The 15,007-nt window shown below is 40.4% G+C and overlaps 1 protein-coding gene across 7 annotated transcripts in view; it reads left to right on the plus strand.

Annotated features, from left to right (window-relative positions):
• The window catches only part of TAF1 (TATA-box binding protein associated factor 1), a 78,866-nt gene that overhangs the window by 21,786 nt on the left and 42,073 nt on the right, over positions 1–15,007 (plus strand). For all 7 annotated transcript variants that reach the window (XR_016020002.1, XM_074324339.2, XM_019747967.3 and 4 more), the window contains exons 24-32: positions 351–516; positions 1,644–1,855; positions 4,430–4,538; positions 4,815–4,913; positions 5,241–5,418; positions 9,678–9,745; positions 11,299–11,421; positions 12,236–12,328; positions 12,411–12,495. Coding sequence is in view for 6 of the 7 variants with exons in the window: in XM_074324339.2 (XP_074180440.1) it covers positions 351–516; positions 1,644–1,855; positions 4,430–4,538; positions 4,815–4,913; positions 5,241–5,418; positions 9,678–9,745; positions 11,299–11,421; positions 12,236–12,328; positions 12,411–12,495 (1,133 nt within the window). In the remaining variant the exon portion in view is untranslated. The remainder of the gene's footprint in view (positions 1–350; positions 517–1,643; positions 1,856–4,429; positions 4,539–4,814; positions 4,914–5,240; positions 5,419–9,677; positions 9,746–11,298; positions 11,422–12,235; positions 12,329–12,410; positions 12,496–15,007) is intronic.

A 15,007-nucleotide genomic window follows, 5' to 3' on the forward strand; every position in this document is an offset into this window, starting at 1 on the left:
TCTGTTAATTGGGAACGATCGTGCCTTTTAGATCTTTGGGTTAGAACAGCACCAAATTACAAGGAGAATTCCAAATCTGATGCCAAACAAAGGCGGATTTTCAGTTCCATCTGAGTCCTCTGCATTTTGGCTGTTTGGTTGACAAAACTCTTCGGGATCACTGTCATTCTGAGAGAGGCGCCACTCTGCAAATGGAAGGCTCACGAGTGGGGGAAATGGGAGTGGCCGGTAGCATTTCATTTCAGTATGGGTGGATTACTTGAGTTGAGAGATGTTTAGCTCTTTGGACAGTGCTCTTGGTTTAGGTTTGCTTATGGTCCTGTGATATGTTTTTTCCCCTTGTTATCCAGTCGAAAATTTGCCCTTTTTGATGAACAGCATCGAGAAGAGATGCGAAAAGAACGGCGGAGGATTCAAGAGCAACTGAGGCGGCTTAAGCGGAACCAGGAAAAGGAGAAGCTTAAGGGTCCTCCTGAGAAAAAGCCAAAAAAAATGAAGGAGCGCCCTGACCTAAAAGTAAGTGTAGTGTGGCGTGATGGTAACTACCAACGCGAAGGTCCTCTTATCTTGTGGCATCCCCCCCTTACTTGAAGTGAGCACATTATCATGGAAAGCTAGTTCGAATTGATGGGACAGCTTGGGTGTCTTCAGCACTAGAGTGACTGGTACCAACAGCCCCAGACCTAACCTGAGGCCGCTGGGTGTCATTTCATACTTCATCCATTGGAAGTATTTTCTAGGAGTTGAGGTAGGGTTAGTGGATTTTTTTCCCATGTATGTTTGTGTACCTTGTACATATGTGTACATGCATATATACACATAAATGTCTTGTTTTAAAATTGTATTAAAAGAAGCAGCAGAAGCAAACATGAAATACAGGTTACTTTGCATAACTCAGGTAGGATTTCAGAGGTTACTGTGCAGCGTAGCTATAACGTGCGCCATAAAAGGAAGTACCTGTGATACAGTGGGAAGAGCCATGGACTTGCAGACAGAAGACTGGGATTCAGGGCTGGTTTGCCGTTTAATAGCTCTGTGACCTTAACTTCTCCAAACCTGTTTTATATAAAAGCATACCTGTCTCTGTGTTGTATAGTGCATAGGGAGCATTTTGTAAATTATATCCCAGCAGATACAAACTGTTGTTGACATGTACTGCGGTCATTACAGTATTTTAATGTCCCTTCTTGTATATGACCTTACCTTATATGTAAATATGTACAGTACTGACCCCATTTTGCAGGTGGAACTGGGGTCAGTTGTAAACTGAGATGGAGACTTGGTATTGAGCCTTTTCCTTGGGGCTGGGAATATGGCCGTGTTGCCGAATGCAACCATGGGCTTCAACATCCTTTCTCCTGCATATTTAATATTTTCATAGTTTGTTACTAAAACTGGGCATGGAAATCCTCTCCCTTTTCTTTCTTACTTGATTTTTTAAAAAAACATTCAGTGTCTGGATTTTCTTGAATGTGTCATTTTCACTTTTGTCCAGTGGCTTCTGGTTGAAAGGTGTATAACAGTTCTTTGAGAACAAAAGTTCTGAGCCTGCCTTTGTTTCTCTCCTGCCTTGTATGTATTTCTTCACACTACCATCGTGCAGCCTGCTTACTGATGACATATTGATACTTTTCCTTTTGCAGCTCAAATGTGGGGCTTGTGGTGCCATTGGACACATGAGGACAAACAAATTCTGCCCCCTGTATTATCAGACAAATGCCCCACCTTCCAATCCTGTTGCCATGACAGAGGAACAGGAGGAGGAGTTGGAAAAGACAGTCATTCATAATGATAATGAAGAACTTATCAAGGTTGAAGGGACCAAGATTGTGTTGGGCAAACAGCTCATTGAGAGGTAAGGGGTAGCAGGCAGGAAGTGCCGTGGGAGAGCTCTGTTGGCGGTTGGTGATACTGATGGCTGGCACAGTTGGATGTGATGTGTTCTCTGCCGTGGAACTGAGGGTAGAGGAACTTGGATGGATTGTCCTCGGTAATTGTTGCCAATAATGAAAATTACAGGCTTGCCCTTGGGCATGCTACTTGGCTTTTCTAAAGAAGTTTCCTTATTTGCCACATAAAACTGCCCTTACCAGGGTGGTTCTGAAGGTAAAACTGAGAGACTATATAAATCACAGTACCTGGTGTATAGTAGACGCTCTTCCTATTCTATGTCAGGCACCTGTAAGATTTGGAAGGTCCCTAATCTTAGAATGTTCTAGTAATGGACCATCCAGAAAGAGTAGGAGACATAAACTATGCCTCTGCCTACCTGTCTCTTGCCCTCACAGAATTTAATAGGTGATCAAATGGAGAGGTTTTTAAATTAAACAAAAATTTCCCCTAACTTTTTAGTTGGAAAATTGCAAACCTACAGAAAAGTTGAAAAAATAATACAGTATACTATTTCTCTCAATTTATCAGCTGTTAACATTTGTCACATTTGTTTCATCCTTATATATCTAAAACTTTTCTTTTGCTGAACTGTTTGGAGGTAAGTTGCAGGCATCATGACATTTCACTTATAAATCCTTTAGCACAAGGACATAGAAACACGGTACTGTTATTACACCTAAGAAAAGAAGCATTAACTCAGTAGTATCCAATATTCAGTCCTTATTCAGGTATCCTTAGTTGTCTCAGTGTCCTTTGTTGCCTCTCCCCAAATTTAGGCTCTAATCCCAGTTCAAACAGTAAGTGTTTTTGAGTCTCTCTCCAGCTAGACTGTCCTCCCGCCTTTTTTGTTTTCCATGACATTGAATTTTTTGAAGAGTCCGGGCCAATTGTCTCATAAAACATCCCACGTTCTGAATTTGTCTGGTGGTTTTCTCATTGATTGTATTCAGATTAAATGTCTTTGGCAGGATTACTACATAGGTGATACTGTGTACTTAATACACCACATCAGCAAGCACATAATGTCAGGTTTTCTTACTATTTTAATCATCTTGTTAAAGCGATGATCCCCAGATGCCTCTTTAATAAGGGTATGTTTTTCCCTTTGGAATTAATGTGTGGGTGAATATCTGTTCCCTCACAGTCATTCATTCTCTCAATAGTTTTAGCATCCCTTGATGATCATTGCCTAACTCAGTTATACACTGGGGGTTACGAACAATGTTTTCCCCCTAATTCTAGCGTTCTTTCTATGTTAACTGGCATTCTGTAAAGAAGAGCTTCCTTCCCTTTTTGAGTACTAGTATGGATTCTGCAATCTTTCCTCTATAAACTTAGTGTAATTCATTAACTTCATTATTAATCTTGACGCCCATATTGTCCCAGATTTGACCACTTCAGGCCAGATCTTGTATCCTTTTGCAGTGACTCTATAAATCCTTGAGAACCTCTTTGTTTTCTAGTCAAGATATTCTGGGCTCTTCGTAAAATTTCCCTGTCCCAGACCTAGAATCAGCCATTTCTCCAAAGGAGCCCTGGTTCCATTTACTGGGGCGTGGTAATTAGAAACCAAGATCTAGACGTTAGGCATGCTCGTTGCCACTGAAAGGTCATTGCTCTTAGGCTGTTAGTGCACAAAACTGGGAAATATACATGTATTGTAAATCACAACTTCATAGTGATACTTCCAATTCAGATTGTATCTACAGCTTCTCCCTTATCTACCCCCATTTCATATTAGCGTAGTGTCTCTGGTTTCCAGCATCAGTATATTGATTCATTTGTTCTGTCCTATGATACATACAAAAAAAGTTTGAGAATTACAATACCAATACCACTACCGACAACAAACCTATAGAGTCAGTGTGTTCGCTAGCTTGTTGTTCTTGGATTATATGCCACTGAAGTTGTACAATCGGTATTATATTCAAAATGCACTTGAATTCTTTTTTTGTGTATAATTTTTAATTTGATCCATACACAGTTCTGTTCATTTGTTTCTGTTTCTTTTAGGTTCTTGGTTCTTTTTCTGTCCTTGTTGATTTAATTTATCAATATCTGTAATAGTCATGTTTTGAAGCACATTAGAAAAGGAACATGTAATATCTCGATCCCATACAATGGAAGGGAAGAAAGTGGATGGGATTTTAATGATTGAGGGAAGCTCAAACTAGTTTTTCTTTTCAAACCAGTTTGATTTCTTCCTTGTTTCCATTCTGAAGAAGTTGTTTCCTAGCCCTTTATCCTTAGGAGAATGTTGGAGCTAGAAGGATTCTTGAAATTCCTTTAGCCTAGTTCCCTTATCTTCCAAATAGGAAACTGAGGTGAAGTTGTGGCTTGTCTAGCTTTTTATTAATTTGGAGATCCTATGAGGCCTTGCCTCATTTGAGCCTTAAAAGGTAGATGTCTGCCCTTTGGTTTGGCTTTTTCCTCCCCAGGCTCATGCTCAGGTACTTTGGACTTTTTCACTGTAGTTGCTTTTTTTCTGGGGACTAGAAATAGGAATTGCACGCTATGAAACTGTTATTGATTGCAGTGCAGATGAGGTTCGCAGAAAATCTCTGGTTCTCAAGTTCCCGAAACAGCAACTTCCTCCCAAGAAGAAACGGCGAGTTGGCACCACTGTTCACTGTGACTATTTGAATGTGAGTATTTGTGTTGCTCCTTTCTAACCAGATGGGCTTCACATTGATTCCCTTAGCCCTCTAAGCCCCGGATGCCTGTGACACAGCCTTAGATTCTCCCTTTGGCCTGGCCCCAAAAAGTATGTGTACTGTTCATTACAAGATTTCCAAAATAGGTTTGTCTAGCTTGAAAATACTGGGTTTTTTTGTTTTGTTTTGTGTGTGTGTGTGTGTGTGTGTGTGTGTGTGTGTGTTTTGAATCTATAAAGCATTCTGGTTTCCTTGTTTCTCCTTAAGAGACCTCATAAGTCCATCCACCGGCGCCGGACAGACCCCATGGTGACGTTGTCATCCATCTTGGAGTCTATCATCAATGACATGAGAGACCTTCCAAATGTGAGTTCATCACATTCATATCTACAGTAGGGGATGGGAAGGCTCTTTGTTCTGTCTGTGATTTCAGATAGAGGGCAGTATAGTTCTAGGTACCTGGCACTCCTACTTTCTTTGGGATGTAGTTTTTTGGTTGTTTTGTTTTTGTTTTTTTGTTTTTGTTTCTGTTTTTGTTTAGCAGTTTAGTAAAGGAAACAGACCTGCTCCATCTAGAAAGATTCCTTTGAGAGTTGATGGCCAGGTAGACCGGTAAGATGTGAGAGAGTCTTCAGGAACTGGCTCTTTCAAGTGTTCTTTGCTCATGGGTAGTGCTGACTCTTGTTTGCACAGACATACCCGTTCCACACTCCAGTCAATGCAAAGGTCGTAAAGGACTACTACAAAATCATCACTCGACCAATGGACTTACAAACGCTCCGTGAAAATGTGCGTAAACGCCTGTACCCATCTCGGGAAGAGTTCAGAGAGCATTTGGAGCTCATTGTGAAGAACAGTGCAACCTACAATGGTGAGAATTATCTGTTCTTTGACTGCAGAGGGCACGTTGCACATCCTTATTTATCCCTTACTCGTCATAAGCTCAGACTAGACTGGACTGAATGAAAGGACCCACAATGGATTAGTGTATTTTGGGGTTATGAAAATCAGGTGTGTACATTTTAGTCATTTAATACACATTTAACCCTTGAACTGCGGGGGTTCGTTTATGTGCAGAGTTGTCAGTTGACCCTCACAGCTCAAACCCATGTTGTTCAAGGTCAGCTGGTGGTTGGGAATCCAAGGGTGCAGAGGGCTGCGGTAAGTTATACACAGGTCTTCACCTGCAGGGGTAGTCAGCGCCCCTAAACTTGGCATTGTTCAAGGATCAACTATATATTGTTTCTTTTTTTTTTTTTTTATTAAAGGAACAGGACTTTATTGGGGAACAGTGTGTACTTCCAGGACTTTTCCAAGTCAAGTTGTTGTCCTTTCAATCTTAGTTGTGGAGGGCGCAGCTCAGCTCCAGGTCCAGTTGCCAGTTGTTAGTTGCAGGGGGCAGAGCCCACCATCCCTTGCGGGAGTCGAACTGGCAACCTTGTGGTTGAGAGCCCACTGGCCCATGTGGGAATCAAACCGGCAGCCTTCGGCGTTAGGAGCACAGAGCTCCAACCACCTGAGCCACCGGGCCTGCCCTATATTGCTTCTTTTTATTTCCACTTTTAATGTATCCTCTGGAAAATTGGGAGTCTGTTGAAATGAAACCGTTGTATGTAGAGTAGTGGGAGGAAGAAGTAGGCCTAGGAAAATAGACTGGAGAGACGTTCAGTGTGGATGTCTGTGCCTGTGACTGTATTTGCTGTGTGCGAATCTGATTTGGTCTATAAACCTATTATAGGGATGTCATATTTTGCTTAAAAAGCTGGAAAGGCAAGGAGGAAGAAATCTTTGTTAAGTCTTTAAAGGGGGAAAACAGTGCAGCTTCTGCATGTAGGGATCACATTTTCTATTTTCCACCTGTGTCCTTGAGCACACATTCATATGTAAGTGTAGGGATTTAGAGTACAGACAGGGTATGAGTCATGGCTCTGCCATTTATTAATTGAGTTGCCTTAGACAAGTTATTTAACCTCTCATAGCTTCCTCATCGTCTCATCTGTAAACATGGGACCACAGTAATACTTGGATTTGAAGACCTTTCACAAGCAGGCCTGACCCATTTATCTAGCCTCATCGCTAGTGACCGGCTCCCATACTCACTATAGACTTCTTCCATACTCAGCAGTATATCTCACGAAATATGCTACGCCATTTCTTCATTCCTTTGCATGGTCTTGGTCCTTTGTCTGGAATGCCCTTTCTCCCCTTTCAGTGGTGAATTTCCATTCATATTTCCAGACCAATCCATATCATCCCTTCATGAAGACTTATTCAGATTGCCCAAAATATCAATTATTTTATCTTCTGTGCCTTCCTCGCACAATCAAATCAAATTTTATAGCTCTTACTGTGTTATATATAATTATTTATATGTCTGATTCTCCCACCACTGTGACCTCCCAGAGACTGTATCTTACTCATCTTTGTATTCCCATGGCCTAGCAGAGTGCCACATACATACAAGGGAAGAATAAATTTGTTAGGCCCAACTGTCATTCAAGTTGCAAGGATCAAGAATTAAAACAAAAATCAGATTGGAAGGGGAATGGGAAGGTAAGAGTGGACTTTGAAAATACACACTTTGAAATACCTATGGTTCATGTAGGTGGAGATGTTAGTAGAAAAATAGAAATTTGAAAGTTCTAACTTTCTCACAACCTTACATATATGGGAGGTACCAAAAAAATACACATTTTAAGAGATGTTAACACTGTGGTCAACATTGCTCAAGCAGTTCGCCATAATCAGAAGTGTCTGGACGCTGATGGTAACCACTTGGAGCACCTCTTGTAATTGCAGAAATCAAATATGACTTGTATTCACCTTTTGTTAACGGTATATATTAATACAGTTTTTTCCTTTCTTAAAATGTGTATACATTTTTTTGGGCATCCTCTGTATATCGTGCATTGGTGTTAACTACAGTCATGTTGTACATTACATCCCTAATACTTAGTTATAACTGGAAGGTTGTAACTTGTGACCGCTTTCCTCCAATTCCCCTTCTCCCCACTCCCAACTCTGGTAACCACAAATCTGATTTTCTATGAGTTTGGGGTGTTTTCTTTTTGTTTTGGGGGTGTCTTAGTTTCCATATATAAATGAGATCCTACAGTATTTATCTTTGTTGTTGAATGTCTTTGCACGTGCTTAGAAACACCTTTCTTGAACTTTGGCGTATTTGGCACTATTGACCACTTTTTCCTTTGATACTCTCTTCTCTCTTTTTCAGGAATACTTTATTTAATCCCTTTTTAGCGTTTTCACTCTTGTGACTTAAGCTACCATAGATCTGCTGGTATTACTATCTCCGGCCAGTATCTCTGTACTCATGTTGCCCCTTACCTGCCACACATAACCCATTTTTCAGTGCCCTACCGGAAACTCTTACCTGATTGCCTTATTTAGATTGATGATACTCACATCCCTGTAGCTGTGCAGCCTAGAAATGGTAGTCATCTTTGATGCCACCCACTCTCCCCCACACTCGTAGATCAGTAAGTCCCATGATTGTACCTTCATTCTGCTGGAACACAGCCCTCCCTTTCAGTCTCCATTGCTACTGGCTTGTCATCTCTTGTTTGAGCTCTTGCAAGAGCTTCTAAACTTTTCCTCTGCTATTTGCCTTAATTCTTCACACACTGTTGACAGAGTATTTTCTTCTAAAACACAGACTTAAAAAATTATCCTCCAGCTTAAATCTTCAGTGGCTTTCTGTCACCTATGAGACCTTTGTAATGTGGCCCCTCCTGCTTTCCCAAGTTCCATTTCCTGCTTCTCCTCTACACATACCTGTATTCCAGTTGTATGAAACCACTTGCAGTTCCTCTTCTGAAAAGTGATGCTTCATGAATTTGCTTACCTCTGTGTCTTTGCACTTTTTCTTCCCTCTGGAATATCTTTCTCCTGTATCGTCTACCTGATGAACTTCTACTCTTCCTTAATGAAACTGCTCAAATGTCAGTCACAACAAGCATTTCCTATTCCTCCCCAGTATGCAGATTTAATTGTTGTAAAACAACTTACAACGTATTTCATACACAACCCCTCCATATTTTATAGCAAGTAGTATATTCCTTTATTCACACTGATACTCAGTTTTTTAAAACTTTCTTAAGGAAGTTGTCAGGCATGTTCAGAAGTGGGGAGGGGAGTAAATAAACCTCAGTGTACTTATTCATCCAGTTCAACAATTGCTAGCATATAGCTGATGTCGATTATTGTTTAGTCTGTTATTTCCAGGTATCGTACCATTTCATCCATAGATACTTCAAGCACTAATACTCGGTCTTACAGTGATTTAGTTTCGTGTCATTCTCTTGACTAAACCAAGAACTAAAGAAGGAACTGTGTCTTATTTTCCCGTTAGTCTCATCATTGAACACATGACAGTCAGTCATTCAAGACTGAATGACTAAACACATGAATGCTAAATTAGTAGAGAATAGAGCTGAGGTTTAAGCTCTGGGGAACACTTACACGAAAGAATCTACAGAAGAAGATAATCAAGCAACTAATATTAAAAGGAAGTAGTCTGAATTACTGTCTAGATGAAAAAGTTTTAACTATCCTGATGAGCTTAAATTAGAGCAGCCATAAGCAGGGAGTGTAGGAAATAGTTCGAGGATTTTCTGAAGCTCTTGTTATTGATTTAAGGCAAACTAAAGTAATAGTCTGAGGTGAGATAGAGATTCTTTTATGACAAAGGCTTTGAATTAGCCATGTATTGGGAGGACATCACAAATCATACAAACAAAAGTTGCAGTCATAAATTCTACATGCTAAGTATGGAAAGATTATAAGTAATGCATTGCTCTCCTTAAACAAATTGTCATTCCCCATCCATACTATCATTTGCAAAGTATTAAAGACAGAGTGTTAACAGTAGTACTATGTGTGGATACACACAAATAAGGGAGAGTTAAAATTAGTTTATTCATCCGTATTGTGTGTCTGCTATGTCTTAGGCACCAAAAGATGGAGATAAGACTGGTATATCTGTCCAACCCAGCAGCTGGGCTGGTGCCTGGCACATGTTCAGTGCTTAAGTAAATGTGTTAAAAGTCTCGAGAAGTGTTGGCAGCCTTGCTTCCCATTTGTAACAGTCCCATATCTTATTCTCTAATTTAGGGCCAAAGCACTCACTGACCCAGATCTCTCAATCCATGCTGGATCTCTGTGATGAGAAACTCAAAGAGGTAAGACATTGAAAATGAGCCAACAGTAGGGGAATTTGAAGGTGGAGGTAGCAGGGTTGAGAAAGTAGGGATCGTAACAGAAGGAAGAGTAGAGAAATGTGGGAGTAGCAGATCTTTAGTATGTAAGAGTCTGGAAGGGACCTTAGAAATCATGTAGTCCAATTCCTTCGTTTTGTAGATGGAAAAACTGAGGTCCATAGAAGAAAATGACTTGCCCTGGGCATCATGACTGTTAAATAGTAGAGCTGGGATTAAAGTCTAGAATCCACACAACTCTTTAGAAAAAAGGGCAAAGGAAACTGACTCCCCAGGGAGTCACCTGGAGCTCAGAGACTGTGTTTTGGCAGGGAGGAATTTTAATTTTTAAAAGATAATCTATATTCCATCTTTTTACCAAAGAAAATACGGTACCTTACAAGCTTACACAAATGCAAGTGCAATAACGATGTTAATGTTGAAGTGGACACTTCATAAAAGAGGATAGTCAAATGGCCAGAAAACATGGAAAGGTTCTCAACCTGATTGATCACTGGGGAAATGCAAATTGAAACCACAATTAGATACCACTACATACCCACCAAAAGGCTAAAATTTAAAAAGACTTAAGAAAAAGATTGACAATACTAAGTGAGTGTTGGTGAGGATATGGAGCAATTAGAATACAAACCTTTTCCTAGTATGGTCTGAAATGAGTTTATTGGGTTAGGTTTCCTTACACAAAGTCATTAATCAGCAGTGATATGTTCAGTGTTTCCAGCAATAGTTTTACAGCAAAAACAGTGTGATACTAAAACTAAACTTGGTGAAAGTGTTTTTGTTATGGAAGCTAAGGTTTGGATGCCCAGGGATGTATATTGTTGGTGATCTACAAGAATAAAATAGAGAACACCTACAGGAATGATTGGATAAAGAAGATGTGGCATATATACACAATGGAATACTATTCTGCCATAAGAAAAGATGAAATCGTGCCATTTGCAACAACATGGATAGATCTTGAGATTATTATGCTAAGCGAAATAAGTCAGACAGAAAAAGTCAAGAACCACATGACTTCACTGATATGTGGGATATAAAACTGCAAGCAACAAAGGAACAAGACAAACAAAGAATCAAAAACTCATAGACACAGACAATAGTTTCGTAGTTACCAAAGGGTAATGGGGGAGGAGGGAGAGAAGAAGGAAAAGGAGGTCAAATATATGGTGATGGAAGGAAAACTGACTAGGTGGTGAGCACACAATGGGATATAAATGATGTATTACAGAATTGTACGCTTGAAACCTATGTAATTTTACTAACCATTGTCATCCCAATAAATTTTAATTAAAAAACAAAAAAGGAATACCTAAAGGAGTGGTTGGTATATCCCCTTTACCGGAATGTCATTTATCTGGACTTTGTGCTTCGAACAAACTGAATAGTCGACAGTTCAGAATTAGACCTTTTGAGGCCAGGGCAGTAGACAACTGAACCTTAAATTATCCTTCATTTTCTATGGTGATCGCACCTCAGGGAAACCTCTGCCTTTCTTTTGTTTTGTTTCACATCAGAAAGAAGACAAACTGGCTCGTTTAGAGAAAGCTATCAACCCCTTGCTGGATGATGATGACCAAGTGGCATTTTCTTTCATTCTGGACAATATTGTCACCCAGAAAATGATGGCAGTTCCAGATGTAAGTGATCTCTGTGCTACATATTGTGAAGCTAGTAAAGGGAAAAGGAAAGAACTGTAGGGTGTGCATTTGTGTGTATGTCAGAGATTCTGGAGGGTGGTGGTTGTCAATTCAAACTGATACATAATTTTGAAAACTGAATTTTTTTAAATTAAAGTTGATAAAAACCAACTTTTTTGCTGTATGAGTGCATTATCATTGAAATCAAAGAGGCCCGGAATCTCTGGACATAGAGAGGTTCTTTCTTCCTGTTTGCATTCAGTGTTTGAACACTCCTGAACGACCCTGAAGAGAAATTAGTATGCCAGCTAATGGGGAGATTTTGGTCTAGTGGTGCTTCTTGGCAAATGACAGTTTGATAATTACTCAGTGTTTGTTGTCTTTTGTTTCTTTTTTTCTTTTCTTTTTTTTTGTCTTTGGTACTTTATGACAGGGCTACCATATTGATTCTATGTATGATTTTGTTGTACTGATTCTGCCTAGGAATTCTGAACTAAGTTTCCTGTTGTGTTGTAGGCATATGTTGTATATGTGTAATTTTATAAAACTTCTGGGTGGGACTAGGGAATAACACAATTTAATTGTGAGTGTGGAGCAGGGGTTCTTACTCTATCTGCATAGAAACCCTTAAAGGAGTCCACGAACTCCTTAAATTATATATACAGAAGTTTTGTGTGATTATGTGTGTTTCTGGCAAAAGGGTCTATCTGTAGCTTTTGTCAGAGTCTCTTAGTATTTGTGACCCATTGAAGGTTGAGAATCTCCAGTAGAAAAAATGGTTTCCATTTAATTTCTTATGCTTTCTTTCTACTAGTCTTGGCCATTTCATCACCCAGTTAATAAGAAGTTTGTTCCAGATTATTACAAAGTGATTGTCAATCCAATGGATTTAGAGACTATACGTAAGGTGAGTGATTTGATCTCAGGTGTGTTTTTGGAATCAAGTTACTTTGTACGTGTATCTGAGTTCCTGATTCTTTTAACCACAGAATATCTCCAAGCACAAGTATCAGAGCCGAGAGAGCTTTCTAGATGATGTCAACCTTATTCTGGCGAACAGTGTTAAGTACAATGGTGGGTATGCTTCCTTGTTTTTCTCTCCTTCCATTAACCCATCCATCTAACACTGGTGACCATTATTAAAATTTAAGTGCGTAACACAGCCTTGAGCAGTGATAGCAGAACCAGTCAGGCATCTTACGCTGCCTTTTTTTAAGCAGGCACATATATTAGTGTCTATGTTCTGTAACGTTTGTTAATAACTTTTAATAAAGAAAAAGAAATGTACGTTTATTTTTTAAGCTTTGGAAAGTATAGAAAATGAGATGAGAATAAAAGTCAAATGGATACTACTTTGGGCTCTGAGCCATCACTGCTTTCCATGAGATGTGAAAACTCACCTATGCCCAGGCTCTTGGATGGAGGTTAGGGAGCTGTGTAACTCGAGGCCACGGTGAGCTTCCTCAGAGGGTGGAGTTTTTGCTCGGTAAATGAGCTAATTGAATAATACATGCCAGATTCTCTGCTTGCTACTTAATCTACTGGTAGGAAGGACATAGTCACTGTCCTCGTGTAATTCACAATCCAGTTGATGGAGAACAACAGTTAAAATGCCACTTGACACAGGCTGTGTATTATTACAAGGATGTGCAGAGTGCACAGGCGAGGAAGTAGCATCTTCGCCTAGGGGCTGGGGAAGGCTTCGTAAACAAGCTAATAGACTTCACTTTTGAATGACTGACTTGTTAAGTAAACATTGATTGAACACCTACTATGTGCTGACACTGATAGATGCTACAAATATAAAATCAAATTAGATATGGTCCCTGCCCCCAAATTGATTGTAGTTTAGTTGGGGAAACAAAAAAAATTATGGAGCTTAAATATTACGCTAGATGAATGCCAGAGGAACACAGGAACAGGATAACTAAATCAGAGTGGGATTAAAGAGGCTCTCTGAAAAAGAGTTTTCTTAAGCTGAGTTCTGAAGGATCAGTGGAGTTCGCTAGGCAAAGAATGTGGAGGAGAAAACGTTCTAGGCAGAGAATAGTAATACGTAATGGCACAGAGGCCTGCAGTTGTATTATAGGCTGAAGAAGCAAGTTGTTGGGATTGCAGTTTCAGTGCCCCTGTTGCTGAATGGCTGGTTATACGTAGAGAGGTAGATCGGAGTCACTTCTCAGAGGGCTTGTGTGCATATGCCATACGTAATTAAGTGGGGAATAGACTCTACATGGACTCTGTTACTATTGATTAGAAACAGGCAGGTTCGTATCTGGCCAAACCAATAAAGTTTGAAGCAAAAGTGTTACTTTGTGTGTAGTACCTGATAGTAGGACACATCTCACGTGCACCATCAACGCCACGGCGGATGTTCTTTTAGTACAAAAGATGTCGTGTTTCATATCATATGACACTCAGCACCTAGCACTTGGGTGTCGGGTCATTAGGTAGCAAGTGGAAGATAGGGAGCACTCCATATAAAACTGCACCTGGAAGTACGCAGTACACACCAGAGGACCAGTCTTGCACTTCCATGGTGGTGATGGACTGCACCCTGTCAGTGTTCAAGCCTTTATGTCTTCCAGCTACAACATAGGTGCTGAAGCGATCCCAGAGCCTTGTTTACGTGCAAATAACATTGGAAAAGAACATTCCTCATCAGGGAACCCCCAAATTTGGGATTGGAGCTATATGTAATAGTCTCAAAAGGCACACAACATTCCATGTCAGTGAAAGAAGAGATACAGATAAAGAAATCCCTTCTGCAGAACACAGCCCAAACTTTTGCCAGCCTTAACAAAGCCATACAGTCCTAAGTAGTTGGCAGGGGCCTTGTACTTAAATGCTTGATTAAATTGGCAATAAACTGAATAGTCTGTACCAGTCGGTGATGCCGAGCTAGTCACCGTCAAATCCCTTTTCCCAAAGAAGTTCCTAGCAGGTTCCTCCTCTGGCGCTCTTCACACCGAAACCAGCTGATAAGAAGCCGTCTTCAGGGCGGATCTGGGACAGGTAGACCATGTGTCATGAGACCTGAGAGCCTAAGGCTTTAGAGTGCTCATTGGGACCCTACAATCTCAATTCCATGTGAAATACACGTACCCCCAAAGTGTCCTGGGAAGGATTTTTCTACTTTTGGTTCAGTAACTCCCAACTCTGTGAGCTCTGATCATTGTTCTGTTTATAGGACCCTTTGTGGAGTCTGGTCCTATACACATGGAACTCAGTATTCAGCCAGAGACTCAAGGGAGCCTCTGCAGATCTTGAGATATTTTCCTGTGGAACTCCCTCCTTTCCAGTTCTGCCCTGCAACTTCCAGCTGTCTGAGCCACCCCAGGCTCCAGACAGGCTCTGTAGCTGCCTTGCGTGGGTTCGGTAGAAAGCCATGAGCAGCTGGAGGGCTCACTTCCTTTATTTCCCTTCTCTGAGGGATCATAGTCCTGCACTTCTGTTGGACAATTGTTTCATGTTTTTATTTTTGTTTTGTTTCCATTTTTCTGGTTACGGTAGGAAGACTAGTCCAATAGCCGTTACTCCATCATGCCCAGAGGTCTTTTCATTTTGTTTATAGTGTTTTCTGACA

The sequence above is a fragment of the Rhinolophus sinicus genome, chromosome 18, assembly GCF_057876585.1.
Source record: "Rhinolophus sinicus isolate RSI-liver-muscle chromosome 18, RSI-T2T, whole genome shotgun sequence".
Lineage (NCBI taxonomy): Eukaryota > Metazoa > Chordata > Mammalia > Chiroptera > Rhinolophidae > Rhinolophus > Rhinolophus sinicus.